The sequence below is a fragment of the Haliaeetus leucocephalus genome, unplaced genomic scaffold, assembly GCF_000737465.1.
Source record: "Haliaeetus leucocephalus isolate CR32 unplaced genomic scaffold, Haliaeetus_leucocephalus-4.0 Scaffold556, whole genome shotgun sequence".
In the NCBI taxonomy this organism is placed as follows: domain Eukaryota; kingdom Metazoa; phylum Chordata; class Aves; order Accipitriformes; family Accipitridae; genus Haliaeetus; species Haliaeetus leucocephalus.
Window position 1 is genome coordinate 3,329,766 of NW_010972992.1, and position 27,625 is coordinate 3,357,390.

At 39.5% G+C, this 27,625-nt stretch overlaps 2 protein-coding genes across 2 annotated transcripts in view; both read right to left on the reverse strand.

The window, feature by feature from the left end:
- VPS13D (vacuolar protein sorting 13 homolog D (S. cerevisiae)) overlaps positions 1–8,010 on the reverse strand; it is a 109,988-nt gene extending 101,978 nt beyond the window's left edge. Inside the window, exons 1-9 of the mRNA XM_010577296.1 lie at positions 7,903–8,010; positions 5,080–5,250; positions 4,098–4,175; positions 3,669–3,859; positions 3,279–3,359; positions 1,850–1,966; positions 1,521–1,625; positions 1,108–1,278; positions 44–144 (exon numbers count right to left, since the gene is read on the reverse strand). Of these exons, the coding sequence (XP_010575598.1) occupies positions 44–144; positions 1,108–1,278; positions 1,521–1,625; positions 1,850–1,966; positions 3,279–3,359; positions 3,669–3,859; positions 4,098–4,175; positions 5,080–5,176 (941 nt within the window). The 5' untranslated portion in view covers positions 5,177–5,250; positions 7,903–8,010. The remainder of the gene's footprint in view (positions 1–43; positions 145–1,107; positions 1,279–1,520; positions 1,626–1,849; positions 1,967–3,278; positions 3,360–3,668; positions 3,860–4,097; positions 4,176–5,079; positions 5,251–7,902) is intronic.
- Positions 8,011–10,428: 2,418 nt separating this feature from the next.
- TNFRSF1B (tumor necrosis factor receptor superfamily, member 1B) lies at positions 10,429–26,315 on the reverse strand. The gene is made up of 10 exons (XM_010577521.1): positions 26,244–26,315; positions 18,907–19,009; positions 16,479–16,607; positions 15,177–15,326; positions 14,193–14,286; positions 13,915–14,108; positions 13,074–13,148; positions 12,051–12,088; positions 11,306–11,576; positions 10,429–10,727 (listed from the first exon to the last, which is right to left on the reverse strand). The coding sequence occupies exons 1-10, from the start codon at positions 26,295–26,297 to the stop codon at positions 10,429–10,431; spliced, it is 1,407 nt and encodes a 468-aa protein (XP_010575823.1). The 5' UTR covers positions 26,298–26,315.
- Positions 26,316–27,625: the final 1,310 nt, after the last annotated feature.

Sequence of the window (27,625 nt, forward strand, 5' to 3'; positions counted from 1 at the left end):
TTTAATACCATATTAACACCACCACATATGTAGATCTACTTACTTCTCTGTTACTGTAACCTTTGGTCTCCACTTCCTGAATTTAAGCTGTCGTTCCTTTCTAGCCAGTTCCTTTAAAAATCCCATGATCTGCTGATACTGCATCTTTTAGTAAAACAATACACAGATCAATTAGGCAATATCAGAGTGCTTTCCAAAGCAAAGGGGAGGAAAAACAAACAAAAAACCCAACCACAGGCTTAGTTTATCTGCATCAATGGCCTGCATATGGCTTCAGAGTTAAGATTAATGTTAATCATAATTTGCTTCTCTAGTATCACAGATCGTCTCCCAGTAGCTAGTAGTTACTGTGTGACATTCAATTTACAGACTTCTTTATTTACAAACACACAGAATGAAATCTCCTTCCATGTCAGATTATTGACCTAAAATCAGCTGCTATCGTACATTCTATAGACTAAAAAAAACCCCATACGCATCCCTCCTATTACTCTAATAAACAAACAAGAATGTAATTTTTTTGCAATAATCACTTGCAGCAAAATAATTAAATAATTTGGAATGCTTGGTTTTAAACAACTTCTTTAGTATATCCCTTTCAGTTGCCTTTAAAACTAAATCTTTAATGAAGTATTAATTTTATGCTACAATAATTGGTATTTAAGCTGTTACAAACACTACCAGTTTTATGACCTCTACAGGTATTTCGCTGTTTGAATCAGCAACTGTTTTCTTAGAGATAGATAATTCAAGATGTCATTTTACCAGCAGAATCTTCAGAAGCACTGACATACAAACAACAGTTGCAGCACGTGGGAAGGAAAAAATACACTCTATGTCAAACTACCAATTTGAATCTGTAGACATTGAGATAACCAAAACATAAAGTAGTACCTTCTTTGATCAGTCATTTTGTTCGAAACTGACCATAAAGCAGCACACAATATGGCATACAGATACCAAAGCAATCTTGAACACTAACTAGTTTGGACACCCAACACAGCCTAACATAGTTCATAGCACAGAGCTCATGATGGCCTCATTTAGCCCGCTTCTCAACAGTCTGTTTCAGACACTGAGAGTTAAATGAAGATGGTTGGTATTTACCTGTGAAAGTTTCAAGGGTATAGTCTCAAGCTGGATGTCACACTCAAGCCGCGGAGTCTGGCGTGATCTTAAAGGCTCCTTAGAACAATTTCTCTTAAGAAGAGCAGAAGTGCATACAGGTTCCATGATGTAATTATGATCACGACTTTCCATACTCTTATCCATTGCTTCCTGTGGGTTACAAGCAAACTTATAAGAAATGAGCGTACAATACTTATTAGGATGCACTGGTTTCACATACTAGAATACAATTTATTAGCATGCCAGTCCATTAAAAAAAACAACTTAACCATAAACTTCTGTTGCTCTTAAAAGCCAAGATCCAATAATTTCTAAGTCAATTAGGTCTGCAATATAGAAAGGAGACTAACAACAACAACGTCTCTTTCATATGCAAAATCTCTCTCTTGTACCTGTAGCTGACCAGGAGGCAGGTCACCCAATAATGTGCAGTTAGTATCCCAATAAATGCTGAAGTCAGCAACATCCAACTGTTTTTTCCGCATCAGCTTCTCTACCTGAAGTAGAAAAAGTGGAATAAAGTCAAGATCACACAACATGTGCCATGCAGTTTTTAGTTCTACATACTCAATAAACAATATGAAATGCCCGGAATCAATTTATTACAATAACGAGAAGATTATTAAAATGCCATATGTTTTACTAAATATTTACTAGCACCCATAAAATACAGCATCATATCTTAGCTGCCATGAGTTCTTGTACAAAAAGTTATACTTACTGGTTCAAATACCGCATTTTGCATTGATACATTTTTGATGCATATGCCAAACGCAAATGGCTGCAAAGGATTTGTGACACCATCTTCAAATCTCAAATGGACATCCTGAATTTTTAACTAGACAGAAAAAAAAACATTACTAGAGACAACTATATTAGAGTGGACAGCAGTACTAATCATTAATACTGAAGCAATTTAATATTTAATTTCTGCAATTCTCTAACAAATTTCTGGTAGTTCTTTAGATCTCATAGAAATCCTATTCCTCACTTCTGATTTTGTACTCTCTGGTTCTATCTTCTTCTCAGATACCACTAGTCCCTGCCCTTCTCCCCAAAATCAAGTAGTCACTTTTACAAGACAGCATACTTTATTTTGCTACCCTACTATTATTCTCCATTTTAAAGGCAAATGTGCAGTTGCCAACCAAAGACTCCAATTTGTTTTATGCACTAGAATCATCAGCATTGGCCAGAATGACAAACGAATAACAATACGAGGTGACCCAAACTAATTTTGCATTGGTAAAACCTTTCAGAGCACCAAGTTACTGTCGCTTCTCAGAGAATGTAGAGTCCAGGACTGATGAAAGTATAGATACTCTTGCCTTCAGCTCCTGCATCAAATACATTCTTCTCAAACATATCAGGAAAAGCAAGCAGTCTGAGGTGTCTTGCTTCTGAATTGTCTCTATTGAGTTGAAACGCAACCAAATAATACAGTCACACAAGGAAAAAAGAAGGATAGTCCTTTCATGGAGGTGAGCAGACAAACTTTAGCAATGAATATGTAGAAAGCTTCTGGTTCTTAAAGACAAATGATTAATGATGTAAATGTTGCTAAAATGTCATTAACTACATTAGGACTTCCAAAGAGGAAAAGCAACTGAGCACAACAGCCATATTTTTGAGTCATTTTGAAACTTAGGAGACACATGGTAGATTTTTAGTAATAGCAGAAAAAGAATAAAGAACTTGAGAGATGACACGCAGTCAAATAATCAAAGTCATAGATCAGCAGAAACTCTGACTTTTTTGTTTACAAACTGTCTTTTTATCAAAACAAATCATGCTCTTCTGCTTCATCAACAATTCAGTATTTTGCTGGGTTTATAACTAAAAATTAAAATGCGAGCAAAAACCATCAGATTTCATGCAAATACATTATTCACCTACTGTTACAAACCAAAAAAAAATGATGTTTTCCCCTTGGTAAAAGCAGGATGGAGGGTTTTTCCTTTCTAGAAGTCCCCATCAGGACTAGTTTAAGACTGAAGTTATGAAGGTTCCATCTGAAAAGGGACTGCCCTCTGCCAAACATCTAGCTTTGATTTACGTTATTTCTTCTCTGAGGACTACATAATGTGAAGCACAGTGGGCACAGGTTAATTCTTAATAAGTGGGAAAAGCTCTACAATGCAAACACTTACTTCAATGTTTTCTACAATTCTTGTGACTACAGATGCAGTAACCGAGTACCAGTAAGATTCCCCTTTCTGTTGTCGTTCTTTCTAAAAGAGAAAACAGGGACAAGCATTAACCACCACTGTAACAACTGGTCAGGAAACAATGTACCTTGTTACACTGCAATTACTGTGAACAGAGAGAAAGAGAAAGTAAACCCATTTCAGTGTCTCCAATATATGGGGGGGACACAGCATGATGGGGGTGGGGTAGCACAGAAATTGCACTACGTTAGCATGTATGAATCAAATTCTAACTTAGTTTCTTATGCATTTGTTCTCCTACTTGCTAGGAGATGTAAATGCAATCCAGCTACCATAGTGGTTTCTTCACCATGACAGACGAGCGTGACTCACTTTCCATTTTTCTTCAAGTGCTAGAAGAAGGGCTTTCTTGTGTTCTCTTTCTTGAGACTTCTCCCTTTCCTCATCAAAATCTTCTTTTTTTTCTGGTGCACCAATTAAGTGTAGCTTTGAGACAGATATCACCCATGGATCCACATGTGGGCGATAAAAAGGTATCTGTAGTGTTATTTTGCCAATAAAACCTAAATATACAAAACAGAGATGCTATCAGATTCCTGTGTAAACATACTTTATCATCCTTAGAAAACATAAAAGAAAAAGTGGTGTAAGAAACAAAGACGCTCAAATAGAATTGGATTACCTGAAAACCAGGTTACCTCATTTCTTCAAGCCTCTGACTCATGGGTAAAGGTTCTTCTAAAATATGCAATACCTCCTGTTTATACATATTTGTCCTGCACACACAAGCAAAATACAAACCTGCCTTTACTTCAAATGGTAATTCCAGTTCCTTCAAGGCATCTTTCTTTAGTGGCAAGTTTTCCAATTCAACAGCACCTATACAAAGCAGAAAAAGAGACAAGTCTGTTAAACAAAATTATGTTAACGAACGCTAACTTGAACATTATAAGCCTCAAAGGACCAGCACCATGTTTCAAAGAAAAAAAAAAATCAAATAGGATTTCATGAGAACAGCCAACCTACCGCTTCAAGCTGTGTTACAATTGCAGTGGTTATTTAACATACTTGTTAATTTTCCAATGACATATGCTCAAACTATTTGATGAGGTAATCTAGAAGCAATCTTCTGCAGGTTTTAGATCTGAACTTTCTTGTAACCAAGGAGAAAGCTTCTACTCCTTGTCTTTTCAAAAGAGATACTTCGAGTATTTTCTCAATATTACAACAAGCACGCACAGAAAAGCTTTGAAGTGTTATAAAATATTGTCTCCAAAAATAGCAAATAGCAGCAAAAGGTAAATTAGAAAGCATTGATCTGAGGACTCTGTAAAATTATAAGACTCATGAACACAACGTGACATAAACCAGAAGTCTTAATTACAGGGGAGTAACTACTAGCACCAAAACTTAAGAGGTAAATACTACAGAATACTTCCTGCCATAGTCCCTCAACAGAAAAGTTACTGAACAGTATCAAGAAAAATGACACTCAAATATTATATAAATTAAACATGCTGATAAGATATGCTAAGCATACTTTTGAAAGTTTCATATAAATTGGTTTAACAGTGTTGATAAAAAGCAACAAAGATAGGAACACAAGAGAATTTACTATTCACTGTAAAGTGCCAGCACAAAACTCTATGTTAAAATGGTTTGTATAAACATTAAACACGATATTGTTTCTACTCCACCTTCCAGTTGTTACAAAAACATAACACTTTTGGTTTTTTTAAAATCACAGTACGAAAACACTACAGAAAATACCACAAAGCCTCACCCTTTAGAAGAGCAACTGAAAGTTGGTCTGTGTTCAGGTTATTGACATATTTGCCCAAATAGGTGTTGAGGACCCAGGCTACCAATCCTTCCAACATGACTGTCCTAGAAGAGGGCAACTAATGTTTTTCTGTCATTTTCTGGATTTCTGTTCCATAATTACAGTCTCACTCTGAAAGAAAAAACATGAAGAGAATTATTATCTGAAATACACACTCTCAGCAGAGCTGACACACTGCTATCACTGTAATCCATCTAAAAAGCAGTAAAAACACTAAGCTTGATTTCTACCTTAAAAAATGCTTTCTGCTATACCATTTAAGCCTCAAATCAGAGTTTCATATAGATCTTTGATTAGAGACCACTCCCATTTGCAAATTAAGTTCATCTTTCCATCTTTTTTCTAATCAAAACACCACATTCTGTTGCAATAATCAGCAAGGTCTATCTACAATCCTCTTCCAGAAAAGGGAAGACTAAAATTCCATGTTGACTGAAGCCGTTTTGCACTGGCCTCCTCAACTTCTGCTGGCAGTATTTTCTTCAAGCTGCCAGCATTCTGGTTTTGGAAGCCTGGTCTGAAGTGACAGCCCAGAGTCTTCAACTGTATTTCTGTAGAATTCTTACATAACATCTGTGAAACAACTCACACTACCCAAATCCCTTTTTTAGGAAGAGTGTATGTGTGGGAAGTAATAAGATACAAGCCCCATAAATAGCTCATCAACAGTTACTCTAATAGGTTTTCAAAGAGATAGCACAGATTACTGCATCAAGGAGGGAACAAAAGCTACATTAGAGAAGCAACACTGGTCATACATGTAAGCGCTTCCCTTCATACTCTTCTCCAGCCATTTCTGTTTCAACTTATGTGGTAATCAGACTATCAAAACCCCTAAGTCCCTGTTCAAGTTTTTAACCAGTGAATTGCAAAACCACTATTAGCTTCTGCAAGGGCAAGATCAAGCATGTCATTACAGTAAGGAAAAAAAGCACACAGGTCATATCTTGCGGGTAGAACGCAGCAAATGTATTAGTTCTGTGTTTAGAAAAGTCTCCCAATCCCACATACCTCCCCAAACCAGTGTACGTAAGATTGAGTTCTACAGAGCAGAAAAGCAAGATACGTCAGACTTATTTACAGCTGGCAATAGAAGAAAAAAAATGAAAAAATTACTTCAAGAGTTACCTTTTAAATTTTATATTAAGATTCAGTGTTTTCCCCTAATTAGGTTTGGTTGATTTTAGGCATCCACATTTAAGCCTTTATTTCTTTTAAAAAAAGCCAGTGAAAACATTTAACTAATACAGTTAAATAAAATAACCAGAATTAAGCAAATAAGGAAAGGCTTCTTCTAAAGGCTGAACAGTGAAACTAAGCTGTCATGCAGAATGAAACACAATCATAAACAACACAGGGAAATTACATGCGAATAAAGCATATCTTCACGTTAAACACATTGAACATTTTTATCTTTGTAAAATTTCTCAACATTTTTCAAAAACAATAGTAGTACTTCACATAATAAAGACCAAGCATTCGTACAAATGGGGCTGCCACCACCTTATATTATATATATATATATTATATATAACCTATATTATAGGTTTTTATTCTAGTAAAATTGTCAAGAAAGGCAGACTTCAAACAAAAGCAAATACAGTAATTCTTGTCATGTTACCCTGAAAAAAAAGTAAATTAAAGAAAGAAATCTACAGCTGTCAGAAACCAAATCAGAGGAAAGATCTTGAGGAAACATTCAGAAGCACAGAACAGGTTAGCAGCCCAGTGACTGAAAACCTCCAGCGCATGAACAATTCCATGCCTGAAGTCATCATAAGAACTGTAAATAAAGTAAATCACCTCTTTAACCTAAACTTGTGGAACGTAAATAACTGTTTTAGGAATCTTTCAAATGTTTTAAAGCTTTCACATTTGTAACTTTCTAGTCCGCTGCCGTGCCACTGGAAAGAAAAACAAGACACTCCTTTTCCATGGCAGTTTTTATTTCCTTAACGTACACAGTGAAAAAGGAACAGTAAGCACTTATCAGGATGAGAACCGCAGCCCACAGCCCAAACCGGGACCTCGCTCAAAGCTGGCTCACTTTTTCTGGAAAAAGATGCAATTTTTCCAACAGGGAGGACGAGGCAGGCCCTGAAGAGCGGTGCCAGAGGCAGCTCGAAAGCTGCGCGGCAAGGAGGGAAGCGACCTGCGATGATGTTGCCTGCCCGTGCAAGGCGGAGGGGGGGCATTTCACTCAGCGCCCGCTTACACAAAAAAAGGGCGTGGAGAAGCCTTCAGGACACTCTCCCTCCTCTCCCTCCACGCGAGCAAACATATCGCGCGGAGGAGGAGGAGACAGGCAAGCGAGGAGACCTGTTGGCACGCAACGCGTGTCGGAGACGAAGCGAAAGGTCACCTTGCCCGGAGCCGGCCGCAGAGAGCCCGGAGGAAGCCACGGAGAGGCCGGGGGCAAACGGCGGGCGCCAGGTGGGGCGGGCGGCTGAGGGGCACCCTCGAGGCCCGGCCGCGAGGCTGAGGGCGGAGCCCCCACGCGGGGAGTGTGGGGGGGACGCGCTCCCCTCCGCGGCCCCGGCCCCGAGGCGTAGGGACAAGGGACTGCGCGGCTGCCCGTCGCCCCCCTCCGGGGGCAGGGGCGGCGGGGCGGAGCCCCGCGAGGGGCGTGAGGCAGGGAGGGGCCCCTCGGGGCCGGGCCCGCGCCATGCAGCCGCGGTCGAGTTCGGAGCGCAGGCCGACGCAGGAGGAAAGGACGACCGGAGCCCGAGCGCCGCCCCGCGCCCCCAGCCCGCTGGTACCCACCTGGGCTCCCGGCGGCGGCCGCCTCCTCGGTGGTGCGCGGGGTCGGCGGGCCGCACGCCAATCGATCCCGAGCCAACCGACGGAGGGACGCCTGGGTAGGGGAACGCCGAGCTATCGATGTGCGCCTCCCTCGCCTCTTCGAGGCGGAGGCGGGCCGGGGCGGCGCCATGCCGCTCTCGCCCCGCCCCGGAGCGCGGGGCTGAGGGGGCGGACGTCCCGCCGGGGGCTGCGTGACTGGAGCCCGGGCCGGGATCCTCGCGGGGGTGGAGGGGGGCCCTCACAGCCGCCGTGGCGTCGAGTCAGTGGCTGTAAGCACAGCTTTTTGGCTCGTAAAAGCGTCAAAGGCCGGTTTGCCCATGCTGGAGGCCAAGACGATGAGCGCATTCGCCGACGCTGAAGCGAAAGAGCGGTGGTTGTTGATGAGAGTCCTCTCTTCAGGCACAGGCTGCAGGGGATCCGTCCTCCTGTCGTCAGGAGGAAATAAAATTGCTTGGAAAGCAGCAGCTTAACGTATGGAATGAAAGAACCCATTCTAGAAATTAGAATTTTGTTTAATGAAGAGGTCAGGGAACTTGGAAGATACATGTACTTGCAAAAAATGCAGGCGTTGTTTGGTTTTTTTTAACTTTTTATAAGCAAATACAAGTGCATCTTTCCCACTTCAACATAAAACTTGGATTTTCATTCCATCACACAGCTCCGTAATTTGAAAACCCAGTAAATTAAATGCTGTAACAGGATCTTCCTTTTTAACATTTTTGAAACTTCTCCAAAAATCTTCCACCGCTGCTTCAATCTGGTCCCAGTACTGGGACCTGACAAACAAGACGTGAAAATACTACAGTGCAAGAGGTTCAAAGCGCTGTATAAAATTAGGTTCTTTTCTTGCCTAAATCCTTCAGTTTTGTAATAGTTCCAGTGTGCCCATTTTCAAAGTCTTCTCTGAGAACTACCTTCAAGTACAAGTTTAATACACAGTTGTAACAGGTTTCTCATGGTAGAATTAAAGACCTGTTTGCCAGTTCTCCATTCCAGAAATAATATTAGTAAACCTCATAGCTTTTGTGGAAGTTTAAAATTTGTATTTTTAAAATCTGTATCTCTTCTGTAGCTGTAGAATAAATGCCATTCCAAAATACCCTTTTTCAATCTAAGGCCTCAGAAATAACTACTAGATTTAGCTTCTCTTGAGGTAGAATAGAATAGTTCAGTTGGAAGGGAAGTACAGTGATCATCTAGTCCAACAGTATGTTCTCACGGCATGAAAGAAAAAAGTTACGCCTACTGTATGACTTCACTCAAATGTAACTCAGACACCATATTGCAAATTCTGGTTGAATACAGACACCACAATTGTCAGTTAAGTCACACACATAAAAAATATAATTATGGGAAATGGGATCCTAAAGATTGACTTCCAAAACCAAAAGACTCCCACTTGATTCAAAGAAAACCTCTACTAATTTTCTGTAAGAGGTGGCTGGATGTTCAGCATCACGCAAGAAGTGAAGGACAACAGGATTTTTTGGTTCTGAGGTTTGAGTCAATTCCACGTTTTACAGATTATGCCATGCAATCATCCAGAGAGAGTCCTTTTCCTGAGGTCAGTAGGCATGAGCTATCTGGCATATCTGACATGGATCTTCTCTAATATTCACTGGAACATAGAGAAAAATATTTTGGGGTTGTGGTTAACCTCAAAAATGAGGTCAGAATCAATCAGGAAACTATATTAAATCAGGACACAAAGATGACAAACTTTGTCAATAAAAGGAACTTATTTCCTACTCTAAGATAACAACTATTTAATCTAGATTTTCTTTTCTAAAATAAAATGAACTATGTACAGCTAATGAGATGCTATTGTTTAGACATAATAGTTGTAATCTAGTAAAAAAAGCTCCTGTGAAAGGTTGCACTCCTCCATGTACTTAAGAAGTTGATTTGAGAAGTTTGGTCCAATAACAAGCAAAAGCAAACTGTAATAATAAAAGAAATATCCATGAGGATGAGGGAAAGTATGTCCATGAAGATAGGGGATAGGAAATAAAATGGATAATTCATTAGCATCGAATGAATGATAATTTAACTCCAGTTTTAACTCCAGATAATTATCTCCAGTAAATTAACTCCAGAAGAGCTAGTCACAGACATGTTCTTGACAGGTGGCATACCTGAACCCAAATTATCATCACAAGAAGCCTCAGCAGATAAATCGATGGCATAAAGTTAGAAAAATGTTCCTTTTCAAATCTGGTAAAGGTCTCTCTGGGGTATCACCAAGAAAGGGAGGAGTTGGCCATTCAGTTTAAAAGAAAAAGCATTCAAATTTTTTTAAGCTGCAAAGATCATCCTTTGACTCTCAAAGCTGACGAGATTAAAAACCTCTAAAGCATCATTGTCTATATTCGTCTGAAATTTCAAGTCTCTGCAGGAATGCTACATTTAAGATAATGTTTATTTCAGAAGATACGGCGTTGTTTGGCTAATTTTATTAGTCAATCAGTATATGATCTGCAATTTCCTTTAACTGGTTTTCATCCCTGCATCTTGAATACCCAGAGGAAACTTCTTTTCTTCTGAAAGTAAGTCTTGGAGCAAATTGTCCTCGTTTTCCACTGAGCTCTTAATTTCAGTTCCTTTTTTCAAGGGGTTTTCTTCTTTTGAAAGGGGAATTTCTTCCCTTGTTGGGGAATAATAGGGAGCGTTTCCATAATCCATGCTAGTTGAACTAGTCTGTTCTGGCAACTGGGAACTGCAGTCTGGACTACATACTTTAACAATACAAGTCACATTCACCTGCGTTCCTCCGTTACCAGAATGTTCTGTCAAATAAACAGAAAACACATTAAACATGGAAGAATGAAACCCAGAAAAGGACAGTTGGATTCTTTATCCAGTTCTTTGACTTAAAAGTTAAAATAGACACTAAATATCTTCTTGCTTCACTTAATTTAGGCAAGCTCGTGGAGTTGGTTCTGTAACATTTTAGGGGTTTTTTGGTACCATAAAATCCACGTGTCATCCCAGAAATAAAAAAGCCATAAAAATTAATACAGAGCCCTGGATAACAGCCAACTTCCTGTCCACCTGTTGGCATTTCAGATCCTTTTGATTATGTTCTTTTCTTACTGTTCCTTTTGGCTCTTACACTCACAGGTAACTGCCTACCATCACACTGATCTGCCTAGTCTGCAAATAACTCTTTCTCCATTGAGGACACTCTTTACTGTCTCAGGCTGACAACTTAACACAATCGCTTTTTCTTTTCAAAAGTTACTAAATACTCTCTCTGCTGAACAAGAGTCTGATCTTTTACCCTGCCACCTAAACTTCTTCTAAAAAGACTCATAATTGATAATCAAAATCCAAGAGGTTCTGGATCATTCTGATACATTCTTACCTGAACTCGCAGAGTTGTGTCTGTCTCCGCTGTAAAGCTTACAACCTTCTACAGCTGAATGTTGCTGCTGAAATCCTTCTGTTTCTTTCTTTTCATTGTTTTTGTTACTTCTCACACTGACTCTTGCAGATCCAGTTGGATTATTCAGGGAGCTACTGCTGGACTCAGAAGTTTCCAAGAGATGCTGTTCCTCCTGTTCAGAACTGCTGGAGTTTTGCGATCCTGTATTTCTTACTTTTTTGTCACACTGCTTTTCTGTAGGGGAAAAAGGCTGGAAGATTTGCAGAGAAATGCAAAACATTAGTCTTTCTAGAAAACACTAAAAAAGAACTGGTCAGTACTTAGGCAGCTAAAGAAACCACAGATATTTGCCATTTGTGTAGTGATTGCATAGTAAGTAAAATTCATACCAGTTCATTAGCCATTCAACAAAATGAACCTGTCTCCTGAAGGCACCTACAGTACTTCACTGATTACCTAGGGAACAACGGCTCAAAAATCTGGTCTTCTGAACCACACCTCTGTTTTATTGCTAATACAGCCTAACATAAAGCGAGGGTGGTACATTATGTGGGTTATGTAAGGTACATCTTGCCATCTAGCTTGGGGACCAAACCATCCTATTCTCACTCCAGTTGTCTTTCTGCTGTGCAGTTTTCTGCTACTTGTAATTAGATAAGACTGCATGATTTCTATATAACTTTTAAAGAAATGGAAAAGATAGAAAGGAAGGAGTGACACTCACCGAATCTGCTTCTGTTCTTGTTGGAGAGTATACAAGGGCTGCAAGTGAGGAAAGACAGTTCATTAGCACCCAAATTTGTTTCAATGGCAAAAGCTGCTCTCTTAACTTGTCTGAGTGATATCCTCTGCTCCTGGAATAAACTCGAAATGTACATTTATTACACCTACACCTAATACTACATTAGTTGAAAGCTACAGTATATTAATTTTGTAAGGTGACAAATTTAGCCAGCAAGCAAAGAGGACCCTCTGCATGAATTAATAATTTTTCTAATATAGTGTCAGTGAGAAAAGGTATGGATGACAATAAACTATGGTCGTGACTGTTTAATGATAACATTTTATAATGTCTAATATTTAAATGATGAAGTACAAAATATTTAACAAGCTCCAGAAGGAGCACAACTGTTGTACAGTTGTCCAACTGCACTAGGATGTTGTATGTTTAGACAATTATCTAAAATCTGAGGAACAAGAGAGATTTGAATGGGACATTTGCCTCACTCTACCCCTGTATTGAGATTAATTTCATCCCATGTGATTTAATAACAATATTTTTACTCTAAACATATACGGAATTCCTGGAGTATTTTTTTAATTCTATTTTTCCGTAGCCGCAAAGCTTATGTGATCAAGCTTATCTGCATGAGTTTTCTCTTAGTCTCTCTTCTATTGACCTTTGAACCTTTTTGCCAATTTCACCCCAATGTAACAGAGGAATGGTGTCAAAAGCTCCTCAGGGTTTCAAGAAGCTATAGGTTGCCGGCTAGTGAGGCAGAAACCTGTAAATCATCTCCTTGTCCCCTTGAAAAAAACGTAAATTAACTCATGCATTATTAGACACCAAAGAACCTCCACATTAGTGATATTTCATCCATGTCCAGCCACAAGAAAAGCTTCAAAGAGAGCTAGCATCTTCTGAGACACTAACATCAGTCAACCACTAGGCTCAACTTGGAAGGAAATGAGATGACACTTTTCCCAATATTTACATATCTGCTTGTTTTCACTTCATGAATCTTACCTTTTTTTTTGGAGACTAAACAATACCCCAAAATACTGATTATCAGGACCAATAACAATGGACCTGCTACTGATCCTGAAAATAAATAAAAAAGATAAATTATTTAGCAGGGTGATCTGACAAAGAACATAATTAGAAAGAGGTAGTTTTGTAGTTTCTGTCCATGGCTACAAAAACTAAATTTACAAGTATCAGGTGTGTCTGACATTCACATTTGATGCCTCTATTGTCAGATACCAAGGTCTCATTTCAGTCTCCAACTCTTCATAAAATTGAATTTTCCTGTCCTGAAAAGTGAGGACAGACTTTTGGCCTCAGTCACAAAAGACCTCTTTAGGCTAGCAACAGTGTGTTAAATACAAGGCCAGACAGCCCAGAATGCTCCTATACGTATATGCCTTCTGGATAGGTTGTGAACAGGAGAGAATACATGTGCACTTCTGCATGCTATAAGGACTTCCCATCGCAGGAAAGGCTGCCAGAAGTCTCCAAAGACCTCTCACCAGGAGGTTTATGAAGAAGTCAAGTTTGCCTAGTCCAGAATCTAAGATACAACCTTCTCCCAGCTCCTTCATAGTAGCAATTCTCAGGAAATGCCCTGTATAATCTAGTTTGGGACTTTTTAGAAATCTTTCCAGAATTACAAGGACTGTAGAATGCACTAGGGTAGCGCAGATACATAGGTAAATATTATACAACTCACTACAAACATTGTCATACTGAATTAATTCAGGTCTTCTGAGGTTCTGTTTGGGTACAGGTCTTGGAAAGAAACTGAGAACTAAATAAAAACTTGCTTCCTAGCCAGACAAAAATGACTTTAAATGAGTTAGTAGCTCACCGATTATGTGAGACATTTCAGGTACAGAGTTTAAAATGACAGGTCGAGTTATTATTTCAGGTTTGCTGGAAGCCGAGCTTTGGGTCAGGAGCAGGTTCAAAATAGTGTGAGGTAGAACTGTGGCAACTGCTGTTCCTGAGTCACTGCAAACAGTGTCATTCATTCTGTTTCCTGGAATAGCCACTGATTTACAACTGCAAGAAACAAAAAGAGAAGTTAGGAAAGAAAGCAACCCTGTGCACAGTTAAGGTTGCTATTGGACAGAAACACTGGCTTACACCGTATGTGGTATACAGCTGGTATCGTAAGATTCCTCATGTGAAAAAGTGCCAGGAGGACAAGGTTTACATTCTGTATCTGTGCTATCTGTCCCTTTAAACAAATAGAAAAACTCCAGTTAGTCATCTAGTGAGAAACAAGAATGAATACAAGGTCTGCAGTACAGATCCTAGAAGTGATACAGAGGCAGTACACAAAATACAGTCTTTAACTGTCATATAAGAGATTAATTTGAAACACCCAACCCGAACACAAATCAGAAGATTAATCGGCTGTTAGTTTGGTGCCCTTGATAGTCCATCTTTCTCAAAGACTGTAAAAATCCACAAAAAGGTTAAAATGTGGTACTGCAGACAAAGTTGAGCTTTTTCACTAGTCCCTGACAGATTGACCCCCTATTCCATTCTGTTGGAGTTCTGTATATTTTCAAATGATTCTTAATTTCTTAAAAATACTCAGTGTTCCACCTCTTTGAATATTATTTATCATCTTGAGACAGCTACATTATCAGAGTGGTGAATTTCATCATCTAATAAAAACAGATTAATTCTGCAGAACAGCATAGAGTCATCATTATTTACTGTAACCAAAATTCAACCTGAAGCCCTGTTTCAAGGATGTAAGGAGGAATTAAGTAGTCTCAAATCTGAGTCACTTGTATAGAATAAATCACACAGTAGAGCAAAACAAAGGAAGATTAAGTTGGATTGGGGAACTTTCTGATATATGGTAGTAAAATAATGCAACATGTTGTCCCTTTGGTTATGCCTCTTGAGAATACTGTTGCTGTAGTTACTGCCTACTTGCTAAGATAATGCTTGCACTAAAACGAATGCTTAACTGTAGGGAATTAAAGGACTATATTCCTGTAATTTACTGAGTTGGAGGCAGATTCAGAAATATTTATGGACTATTAATGCAAAAAATAACCCTCTTCATACAGTAAAACTATTTTGTGTGTAGAGTGTTCAGAATTAAATTACCTCTTCTGGAAACTCGGTAACCTTTTCCACATTTTTTATGCACTTTACATATTTTGCAGGAGTCATATATTTTTGAAATGCAGTACTCATTAGGTGGGCAGCTACAGATTCTGTCCTGTGACGTAGTGCATGTTTGATTCTGCACAAATCCTGTTTTTAAAACAAGAATAAAGCAAGATGTCATTAGCAACATTTAAAATCATAGCCCGCAATGTTTCAGCTGAATATGAGGTGATGTTCACATACCACAAACTGAAGACAATTTTGCAGCTTCTGGCTAGTATACCATCATAAAACAAATACATTATATGCCCCAACATCTACATTTTCGGAAGAGTTTCCTCTCTGTCTCTAGGAAAGCAGAAATTTGCATTTGTAGAATGCACACTTGAAACTCTGTACCTGCAGTTGCATTATAGTGTATCGTAACCATAAATATGCACATTTGTGTTACCTGTGTTCACCACTGCGGTACCTGGGGGCCATACTAAGATTTGTAGTCTATGCAGATCATGCAACTGTATTTAAAGTGACTGGAGACCTTATTACAAACATTTTCATACTGTAATTAACCAGCTTTGTAGGATTATCTATTTAGATGAGATCAAAGGTCCTTTGAACAACTTAGACTGTATCCTTAAAACTTACTTGCCAGTGAGTCAAGTAGATAATTTTCTACACCAGTTTCCATTAGAAGTGATGGGCAACAGTATGACTGAATTTGTTAATGCACATGATCTATTAGACCAACGTACAGATGTTGGTCCAATGTACTACCTTACAAACTGTTAAGCTGCTTTAACAGACTGAACCAGCGTGCTCTCACTGACTATGCTGCTTTGCAAAAGAAATAAAAATAATATAAGAATATCACAACTGGTGTTTGCTGTTGTCAGTTCAGCAGACAAACTGAGAAATGACTGGATGCTGGAAATGTAATTTATCCATTTAACCCTATGTAAATCAGGTCTTAAGCTCCCTTGGCTGGAGAGTATAAGCAGGAAGTTATTCTACCGATGACATTTGGATCTATTGTAGTGATGCAGTCCCTTAGTTTCCAAGAATAAAAGATTGGTGTCACATTTTTAGGACTTAGGGAGAAAAAGGGGCAGGGCCCCCCGCAAGACTTTTCCCTGATTCCTCTACCCAAATCTTGTGAGGACCAAAAGCATAAGAATGGGACTATACAAGTGATAGACAAAACCTCCTGGTTTTCTTAGGAGAAAAGACTAGGTTAAACCAAGCGTACTCTTTGAGCACACTGTTAAACTCACAAAGGCCTCTGTAATAATTCAAGCCTACCTTTCCTGCAGGGTGGTGAGCAGGCAAAGCACTGAGGAGACCGATTCCAGATTGCTGTATATGTGTTAGGTCTACAGGGACTGCACTTTGTGTCCGCAGTGGGACTGCAGCTCTCTGCCTTATATTGACCTATTAAAAACAAAAAAACAAAACCCAAACAAAACAAAACAGAGAAAACATCTCATTGGAAAAGAACACCAGGAATTGTTTAAGGTAAGTTTCATTCTTCGCTGTAGAAACACCTTCCCTTCATTGCCGCTATCAGGTTGGTAACATATACCAAGTAAGTATTGATTTAAAGGAGGACTGCGAGTATATACAGAGAAACTCTGATTTCTTTTACATTATTCATGTTTGACCCCTATTCCTACATTCAGTTCAGTGAATTCCAGCTATGTTCAAAACAAGGCAGCCTCAATCCTGAACAAAACCCCTCAGCATATACTTAGATGCAGCTACCACAGCATATAAACCAAACTTTTTACCCTCATAGAAGCTCTGTTTTGTGGTGAAACACAGGATGGTGTTTCAGGCCATACGTCAGGCATGTGCTAGAATGACGTGTCTGGGTGAGGCCCTTACTACCGTTACAGGCACCAAGTGAAGAAGGCATAATAAGGTATTATCACAAACAGACCTGAATTAGAACTTCACTGCTTGTCACTACGGAAGGGACATGAGCTCACCCTTTTTCTTTCACGTCTTCAGCCAGCCCTAACAGATCAAACCAACAAGTTTCTAAAGCTACTGGCATTCCAGACAAAATCAAAAGCTATCAAAGGTAGTTTCTCCAATGCTTCTCACCAACAACAGGGTTCAGTGCAGTGGTGGAAATAAGTAAATATGAGCTCCAACATATCCATTTTGGAGAAAGGAAAACACCTCAGTTGCCATTTCCCCCTTGCTTGAAAGGAAGGTGATGATTAAAGTCAATGTCTCATATCCTGTACAGAAATATCCTGGAAAATATACTCAGAAAGCAGGAGTAACACTGAGAAAGTCTTTGGAGCTGCTTGGAGGATCTTTGTTCTCCGAAAGAAGGGGCCCTGGACGTGAGCCATAGGAATTCTTCCCAAAGACTTTGGTTTATCATGTACTTACTTGAAGCTTAAAATTCTGCCTCCCACATCCTGCTAATGATTTAGGCTTCAATTTTTGAGAAATTATAGTAAAAAAATTCAAATTCATCATAAGAAAAATAAAGATTTTATACTTCCTACAACTTGTCCAGTTTGTTATTCTGAAAAATTAAAATTAAGGAGAAATAGACTGAACAGTACATACCACAACAGAAAAAGGTTTTACGTATGAATTATCATCTTTCATTCGTTGTGTTTTTAACAAAGGAAGTTTGACAGATCTACCTAGACATTTTCGGTTAATTCAATCAACTGTGGCTGCTTCAGCATATACTGATTTCCTGCTTAAACTTCCGGATGTCTCTGACTGCAACTCAGCATTTTTGGAGACAGATTTTGTTTGCTCAGCATGTAATGAGAAAAAAAGGCAGTTTTTTGCTGGGTTAATATAATAATATAATGACAACTTGTTAAAAAAACTCTATTATTAAAATATCCAAATGGCACTACTACCTCCCCCCAAAAACCAAACCCACACACCCACCTTTCTGCAGTCGACAATTTTTGCTAGCAAAAGATCACTAATAATTATCACTGGAGTGTAAGACATGACAACTCAAAGCAGACAGTTTCTGTGGTCTTGTACTCAGTCTCTGATAGTGGTCTGCAGTGTCTGATTTACAGTAAAAGACAACAAAACTCCCTTAATGAGCAATTATAGATCAACCTGTCCAATGGAAAGCCCCTTATATAAGTGATATTATCAAAGTACAGAAACTAAGCTCTACCTCATGCCCTGTTTTACAATATATTTGTTATTAGTGGGCTGGGTCTGACATGTATTCTCTAATTTTTATAATTCCCTTAGTGAGCTGTTGCTCCCCGCTCAATGTTCACTTAAAAATACTTTAATATTTTAAACACCACGCAAAGCTGTGCTTACAAGAGCTCAGCAGAAAACTGTGCTTACAAGAGCTCATCAGCCTACCTCCTGATAAGCCCCAGCCAGGTTAACCTTGTAAGAGAATTCCAATTCTGATGAACAATGTGTCTTTTTTGCAGATATTTTTACAGTCTTGTCATTATATCATTTAAATGTTGCTAATGACATCTTGCTTTATTCTTGTTTTAAAAACAGGATTTGTGCAGAAGCAAACATGCACTAAGTCACAGGACAGAATCTGTAGCTGCCCACCCAGTGACAGCATTTTATTGTCTTCCAGCTAGAGTGCATTACAACAGCAAAAATGCAATGCTCTTCAGATGTATAAATAAACAAAATGTACTACACTCATCTGAAAATTGACTGAATTTGGCTGCGTAAAACAATAGTTTGAATTACAACCTACCTGGAGGGCACTGGCTGCAACATTTATTAAGTCCTTCTTCATAGAATTCAGTGCTGGGATCTTTGCATTGTGCAAACTGTGGTGTATAAGGCAATGAATATTCCTAGGAGAAATTAATGGGAAATCATGAGTCACAAGTCCATTCTGACCCTAAAGTAGACATTCAAAAGAGACAAAGACTTAAAGATCAGTGCAATTATAACCATCTTCCTTCCCAAGGCACTGATGTAGGCCTGATGAAACAGAAAGCAGCAGATGCCAAAAAGTTGAAGGAGAATGCACATCTTATAAGCTACTTGAGACCATTTAGAGGTTACTCTGTTTTTCAAAGATCTGTCACAATGAACAAAGTGACTTCTCCAGGTTTTATGTTCAAAAGAATGCAATGGAACTATGGGATTAGCATCACACCTGGTCACTACTGCACCCCCCAAACCAAAGGGCTAAGTACCTGTTCTCAGTTGCCATGATTCAAACAACCTTTAACAAAACGCCAGTGAAACCTGAATTCTTACTGTTGGTTTGTGGGGAGAAGCATCTTCTGCAAAGTGGCTATGTTAAAAATGATACCTTCTCACTCAGTAGGTCAACTTCCTATACACATTTAGAGCCCTATTTGAAAACAAAAAGATTGACTTTGCTACTTATTAATTCCTTCGGGCCTCTCGAGCTGGTGGAAAAGGGAGCTGTGGGTCTAGCACCACTGCAATGCTTGAAGGAATCTTTCTGTTTCCTTCAGTGGGTGCAAAGGACATAGGACACTAAGCTCAATTCTCTATTGCGCTTACGTTCATTTCGTCCTCGCTTACACCCATGCAATATCCAGCTAAGATAACCCATCCCATCAGTCAAAGAACCTGTACCATTAGAACTGTTTCACCAAAGTAAAGGAAAAAAGGCTTTTATCATTCCAGATACTTTGTGATTCCTTTCTGAATGAGAAAGGCCTTGACGTTTTGAAAATGATGTCTCCAAAAACTGCACTGCTGCTTCTGAAAAGGAGCAACTGTCTACAAGACTTAAATGAAAATAAAAAAACCTACCTCATATGGCAGGTCAAATGCATAAGAAAGTAACGAAATACAGTGCACCTAATTTTCAACTCACACCAGTTAGCACAGCTCAATGACTTCAATGAACAAGTGTCAAAATATTTGAGGACCTGCCGTCTGTTTTCAAAGGGAAAAATATACTCACTCAAAAGAAAAAGGCTAATGTTAGGTAGTACAAGCGTAGGAGTTTCCTGCTAGATCAGAAAGATGCTGTTCAAAAAGTATGTGACACTGCTTAGTTTTCTGCAGTCTGAAGAGATTGCTCCATGTATAATCTACACATATTTAGAGAAGTACTTTAAAAGTATTATTAAAAAGAGAAATCAAAACAGGAACAAACTCTTTGGAGGCCGGTAATGAAAACATCCTTCCTTCTTACTGAAAAAACATGTTGATTATCTATTGTGTCTTCATATTACTGACAAAGTAGACTAAAACTTCCCATTCTCAACAATTGCTTAAAGGGAACCCAATGTTTTCTCATACAGCTTATGAAATATTTACCTCTTATCTAGCTGTATAGCAGAAACAGCATTTCACCCATCTACTCAACGGTCAGTGTCAAAAAGAACCTTTCCTGAGAATGTGAAGGCAGAGAAAGGCCTTCTTAAGTTTCAGTATTCATTGCAGAAAAGAAAAAAGGAAAGCATTGAGTTAAAGATTCAAAACCAGGGAGACTGAGGATGGGTTTCACCAATACCATTCCCATTCTCTCACAGCCAGATCAATGAGAAACAGTCAAGTTGCAAACTGAAGAACAAACTTGTAAAGATGCTTTTAACAGGCTAGAAACTGTGATGGGGTGGGGAAGGATGACCAAAGGAAAAAAAAAAAAGATTCTCCATCTTAAACACTAGAGTAGGTGAAGTAAGAAACAGCTGCTGAGCACAAGCTGCATTTTTCAAATGCTGCTCTTTGTCTTTTGATGAGAAGAAAGCCAGTTTTGCAGGAACCATGCTGCAGCCTCAAATATCTCCAAAACCTACTTTGGCCTCCATTTTTGCTTTCCAGTTAAGAAGGCTTATTTAAAGGGTGCTTGCACAAGGATTGAAGACTTTAAAGCAAAACAAGGAGGCTGGCTTCAACATTATCAGTTTCATCATTATTAATAAGAATAATAACCATAATAATTAAAAAATAAAAACAAGGCTTTTCAATACCTTCTAGGTTCACTTGGTATTATACCCTCATAGGATGGGCCACAATAAACCACACCATTTGCAAATGTGAGCTGACACTAAAATCTGATAAAGGAGAAGAAAAGGGCTCTGCTCTCATCAAAAGTCATTTAAGTTACCTTCTTGTTTATTAAAAGAAGAAAGATCCGAGTGTTGTCATCACATTTTTGTAGTCACTATGATCAACTTCATTAAAACAAGCACTTGAGTCTTTTTAAAACATAAAACTTCACTGCAAGAGCAGACACAGGAAAAAAAAAAGGAGCAAATATAATAAACAGCATCACAAATTATCCTGCTGGTGAGGCTTCCTGGCAAAAAATGTTCTTATCTCATCCTCTGTATTGTCTGTTGTAAATACTGCCCTGCAAGTTAAAGACACAGGAAAACCTCTTGGTTGATGGGTTCACATCTGTGTCTTTTAAGTTGTGCTTGAAAGGATATCTCTACTGTCTGATACAATCTCCCTGAAATTTTATCTGATGAGCTGTGGCTCTCAATGACATACAGTTGACAATTTCTTGCCAGCTGTCCTCAAAGAACATTATGGGAAACTAAAAGGGACTTGTAACTCGCTTAAGTACAATTTATATACACACATGAGCTCAGCTTTGTTTGCACTGGAAGGATGCCATTAATTCTAGTAGTTACTTCCAATGTAAACTAGCTTAATCAAAGCTGTCAAGGCCAGCAGTCAAATCTGCTACTTTGTAGGAAGTGTAGGCCTCTTACTAGGTATAAAACTCCTGGATTTCTTGGCTACAAGAAAACCACACTTTTTCTAGCCATCTCGCCAATTTTAAGGTCCAAGCTGGGCACCACAATATTTGTACCTGGCATCCAGATCCATTGGCTACTTTGGGCTGAAAGACTGATGAGTAGGGGTCAGATTCTATTCCACAATCTTTGTATTTGTTACTGTTTGTATCTCTCCCAAGTCCTTATTTTGTCTTCTGCTTTTACTGTGATTCAATTTTCTATAAGCAGATTGTGTGAAGGAAAATTAACCTGATGTTGCATCTTTTGCATTATAGCCTTAGAACTTCTCAGATTAGTTAGTAGCGTCTAATGGCAGCAGACTTTTAAGATATTTATACAGACAAAATGAAGACTTTGGAAGACTTCTTTTAATGTGACAGGTACAAGTAGAAGTAAAATGCCTCATCTATCTAGCAGCAGAGGCACAAACATTATTAAACATTAAATTTAGTCTAGCTCTATGCACATCAAATTAAGCAATATATTCTGGCACAGAAATGGGTAAACCATGCTTGCCTTTGACTACCCAACTCACCAGGGAGATTTTTGCAATGCCTGTGTATTAAGCAATAACTAAGATGCAAAAAGTCAATGACTCAAGACTCTCTCTCCAGAGTCTCCGCACCGTTCGAATAATTTTCCCATCTGCACTACAGACATCCAGTAGATAGGTTACCTAATTTGTCACTGGAGAGGAGTGGGCTAACAGCAGTCTCTATACCAATTGAGAGGTTAGTACAGACTCTTCTAAATACGTATGCACAAGCACAATTGTTTCCAAGATTCCCAATACCCTACCCACTGGAAGACAAAACTAGCAGAGAACGTGCCTGTATCTCATGATTTTTCAGGCCTGCAGCTGTTATCTGTGCTGTGTGGAGCAGCACAAGGGAAGGGAAAGGGCCTGCAGGCTGTCCCCTCCCACACGGTCATACAGACGCCAGCCACAACTGAGACCCTCATGTCTGTACCAGAGCTGAGCCCGAGTCATGAACTACTGAACAAGATTTGGATACAGACTTCTGTCAAATTAGAAGGGCTTGATCCAATGCACCAACCTGGCTCTACCTATTGGCGAGGAAGTCCAGGTCTCAACTACTCACAGCATGTCACAATGTAATGCATTCCCTAAGTGCTGAATATTAATTATACTGAACCTAATTTCCTTCAATTCCTGCCTTACAGCTTGTTCCTATATTCTTGGACTTTATATGTAATTAAATTTAAGTATCTTCAATAATAGAAATAAAATACGTTAATATAATGGATGAATATATATATTAATCCATTCACATAACATTCATTTTCACTCAAGGAGGCCATTTAAACAAAGATATTTAAGCATATATTTCAATCCTAACTCACATGTCTACATTTTTATTGGTCTCTTTTTCACACAGTTGCCTTCTTCAAACTTAAGCTGTCAAACAAAGGAGTCTGAACAGGAACTACGTCTGGCGTGTAATGTTCTTTACGCATATGAAACCACAATGAAGTCACCAAGGACTCTGATGTAAAAATCTGTTGCTACGGAAAGGACTTGAAGTTAAAAAATATCGTTTGCTGAGCTACCAAACCTGCTGAAGACAGGAAAAAACAGAATTCTGTTTAAAATATTTAAACTGGTAATTTACAAAAATAATTCTGTTGAAGATTAGTTATCAGATAACAGCAAGTCTCGCCAAAATCAGCTAGAGTTGTATCAGGCTGCACCAACTATACTCAAACCATAAAGCTTCTTTAAAGCTGCTTTCCTGCAAATATCTAAAATTACGGGTCCATTATGTGAATCTGTATTTGGAAAAACATACACATTTTCAGGAATACCAGCTCTTCTGTTTCAAAACTTCAGGCTTATGTATCCGAAAATTGGTCTGTTTTCCCAAAGGTTGTCCTAATAAAAGATATTATCCACTAAATCAAGATCTGACACTTACAGTAACAGGCACTGTCAAAGCTGACAGGTCTTAAAATCTACAGTGTCCCTGTGGAAATCAAAGATACTCAGGCAAACAAGGCGTGAAAGCAAGAGGAATAACAGATTGCAGGCCTGAGAGGCAGGAGGACAGGTTGTATCCTCACCACCTGTCAGAGAAGGGCAGGTGATGAGCAAGATCCCAAGAAAGGATCGGCAAGTCAGGATTGGCCACATTAGGTTTGACCTTACGTGCAGACATCCTAGAAGATGCATCTAAGGGAGACAGGGTGATACCTAACATTGAGAACAGAGCAGGAAATGAGAAGTTATGTGAGCCCTAAGTGTAAAGATGGTAGATGAAGAACCTCCCTAAGATGCCCCAGGTATACCAGCCAAACACACTGCCAGAGGGTATAACTGTCTTCTATCTAGGCCAAATGCCAGAACTGGCATTTCTCTAATATTTTGAAACAAATTATTTTCCTGGGATGATGTTGCTTGTATCACAGATGACTTTTGCAATGCTCTGTTAAGACTGTCATCATGAACTTTGATGCAACAACCACAAGTGTGGATATGTACAACAACAAAGCTGCAGGTCACCCACAGCCCTCCTAGCTCTGACCATAAAAAAAGCATGGACATCTGAGCAGTCTGCTCAGTTTTATTTCTGGATTTTTCCAAAAGATTTCCCTTATGCTCATCCTTTTGCAGTTCAGAGTATGTGCATGGTTATCAACACACCTTCCATGTACCAGCAGCATTCCCCTACAACCGCTCAGGAGCATCCAGAGGATGACCTTCTCTGCACGCATCAGCAACTAAACTGCAGAGCACACTGCACTGCTTTGCAAAGGACAGTTATTTAGTTTTGAGGCTATTGAGAAAGTTTCTATTAAAAATATCTAGTGACTAAGTTGTTCAAAATGGCAAAAATTATGTTCGATTCCTGTAAGTAACACTGGGACTGCGGCTAGAAGCTTTCAGGTAATTTCACCTGAATGAGAAAAAACCCAAGAAATAGCGTCACTCAAGAGCTATTGCTTTGTCAGTTTCTCTCCCTCAAAAAATCAAGTAAGTTTTCTTTAACTGATCACTTTTAAAAATTGATATGAGGCAGGTTTTTTCCAGCTCTGTGGCAGATGCGGTATTTCTGAAGCTACTAGTTTTGTTTTTCTAATTTATATATGGTCTTTTCTTTGGTTTGTCACAATGCAAAAAGTGATGCTGAAAGTTTCCTTCATGATTTCCATCATTATATTTAGGGTGAGAGGAGAGTTAATTCCTTTCAAATCAAAACCCTTTGTTCAGCAAGAAGCATGACAAAACTTTACACTTAAATTTTGGTGGTAAGGTCTGCCAGAATCCTGAGACTCTCCCTTCTTTATCTGCTCTACCCTATCCGCTCCAAGGTGTTCAGTAAATCAGGTTCAAAATAGTATCACCTTATAAACCAGGGCTGAATTCAAAATGAGTGAGAAGAAGTTAAAAGAATTAATTTCAATAATTAATTATCAACCCAGTATAGCACCTGGTACTCCTCAAAAGACCATTATGTAATTCCAGGTTCAGTATACACTCTGACATCCTCATGTGGTTTCACTGAACCTTTATCTTATCAAGGCTAAATTAATATGATTAAATAAACATGTAAACAATATCCACATCCCATGAAAAAGCAATGACCTGGACATCTCAGCAGCATTTCCGTATTTATCGTCACAATTCAGGACACTTTAAAATCAGGTAGAAAAGTGCTATCAATATACCAGTATAGCATACACACAAAGTCAAAAAGACCCCATCAAGCTCTTTAGTTTAAACAGTTAAAAGCATTCATTGGCAAATAGTGGTACAGCTGGATATAAAAGAGAACAGTCACAGCTGCACCACATCAGGTCTTAGATGTAAATTAAAGGGCTTTTCTATGTAAATAGGGAATAGTTTCAGGGATCCAGCAGAGCACAACAAGCACTTCCTGTTTAAACAACGGTGTAAAATACATACAGATTTACACTCTGCACTTGCCAGGACCTTGACAGTTTCTGCAAATATGCAAACAAGCATGAAAAATCAACACATTTCCAATGAAAATCCAGGAAAAACGATTAGTCATTGCTTTGAGAAGCCAGGAAATAACAACGACATAGCCAAAGGGAGCAGGACGAGCTTTGAATTAGTCTAGAAGTGGGACTTGAGGCCCCTGTAGAGCTCGCACCGAGTTCAGTAGAAGCAGAGGGAGACCGGTAACTCAGGGGACTTGCAAGCGTGACAGCAGAACGATGCCCACTTGCCTTACACCTTGCACGACACCAGGGGCACTCCCGCCCTGCAACCACTACAGCGATAAAGGCCGCTCGGTACCGCAGAGCGGCGGACGGGCGGGCCTCCCGCCTCCCCCCGGCCCCGTAACAGGCTCCCCGCACTCACCCGGCCGCCCGCGGCGTGGAGGAGCGCGGCGAGGAGCGCCCAGCGCGGCCCCATCCCGCCGCCGAGTGAGGGCGCGGGGCGGAGCGGAGCGGAGCTGGCGGCCGCCCGGGCCCCGGGAGGGCGAGGCGGGGAGGGGGGGGCACCGCCCCGGGGCGGGCGGCAGCGCCGAGCTGCCGTAGTGGTCCGCCTCGCCACGGTTGCCCAGGCTGGATTAACGGTGTTGGCTGCTGGCCGGACACGGAAGTTACTGCAGGTATCTTAGAAGGGACTCTCCGAGGTGTAAAGGGTCTCTCTAGTCGTGGTTATGCTCCGTTAGCCCCAAAGCGTGAACTTGCCTTTTGTGGCGTTCTGGCATGCTGCGCTACCCACCGTTCCGCCACGCCACGTTCACTCGTGTCTCGTACATGCTGCCGGGATGGTATAGAGAGACCTGAATGTGAATTCAGACCTGCTCTGCTCTTGAGAAAAAACTCCAGCCGACTAATAGCTTCGTAAGCTTTGAAAGGCTCTCTTGCAAAAACATTCTTTCTGCAACTGATCCATGTACTGAAATTACCAACAAGGAAACATTTACGTACCAGGCAAGAAAAGTGTGGCTATGGTCTAAAACCCATGCAATTTTTAATTCAAAGATTACCAGCATTATTAAACTAACCAACTATAATACATCTAGCAGGTTGCAATGCACATGATTCATCTAGAAAGGTGTTCCAGTAAAAAAGATTAATTTATATACAGAGCTGAAATATACAATTAGCTGTCATTACAGAACATCCTTTAACAATCACAGCTGGGTGACCATGGTTATTCACAATTTGTGGATACACAAATTGGCGTTCTCTAAAATGAAATACAAGTTCCTGTATTTTTCTAGAATGAAGCGCATGCACTGGAAAACAATGAACTAAGCTGACTGGAAGTGAGGAAAGGGTGACCAGTATTTGTCCTACACAGTTTTTTCTTCTTCCTTGCATTGCTGTTTTATGTCAATACTTGGTGACTTGACCTTCTGTTGCACAACAAGCACTTAAACAAAAAAATGTTCGTTCTGTTTCCTTCTTCATCCCACGTAACTGCCACTGACATGGCGATACTGACAGCCAAAAGAAATTTCAATGCGAGCATTAGGAGCAGCATATCTTCTGAATGAAACAAAACAAGAACAAACACAGACGTACACAGAAAGGATTCACTAATTGCCCCTCTTGCAAGAATCAATAGACGAACTAAAATATACAGTGGCAGCAGTTGTTTTTAGAAATTATTAAAATAAATGTCCTGGACTTGCAGAGAAGAGTAGAATTCAAGAAGTAAATACTGGAACTTACAACACTTGAAATGACAACCAGTTTTCAAATATACTACAGGTAGATTATCCATTG

Coding starts and splice junctions, on each gene's coding strand:
- TNFRSF1B (XM_010577521.1), bottom strand. CDS start 26,297: ATGGGGCCGCGCTGGGCGCTCCTCGCCGCGCTCCTCCACGCCGCGGGC. Junction 19,010..26,243: donor TCCACGCCGCGGGCGGCCGG/GTGAGTGCGGGG, acceptor AATTTCTCCTAG/GAATATTCATTGCCTTATAC. Junction 13,149..13,914: donor TGAAATGTCTCACATAATCG/GTGAGCTACTAA, acceptor ATTTATTTTCAG/GATCAGTAGCAGGTCCATTG.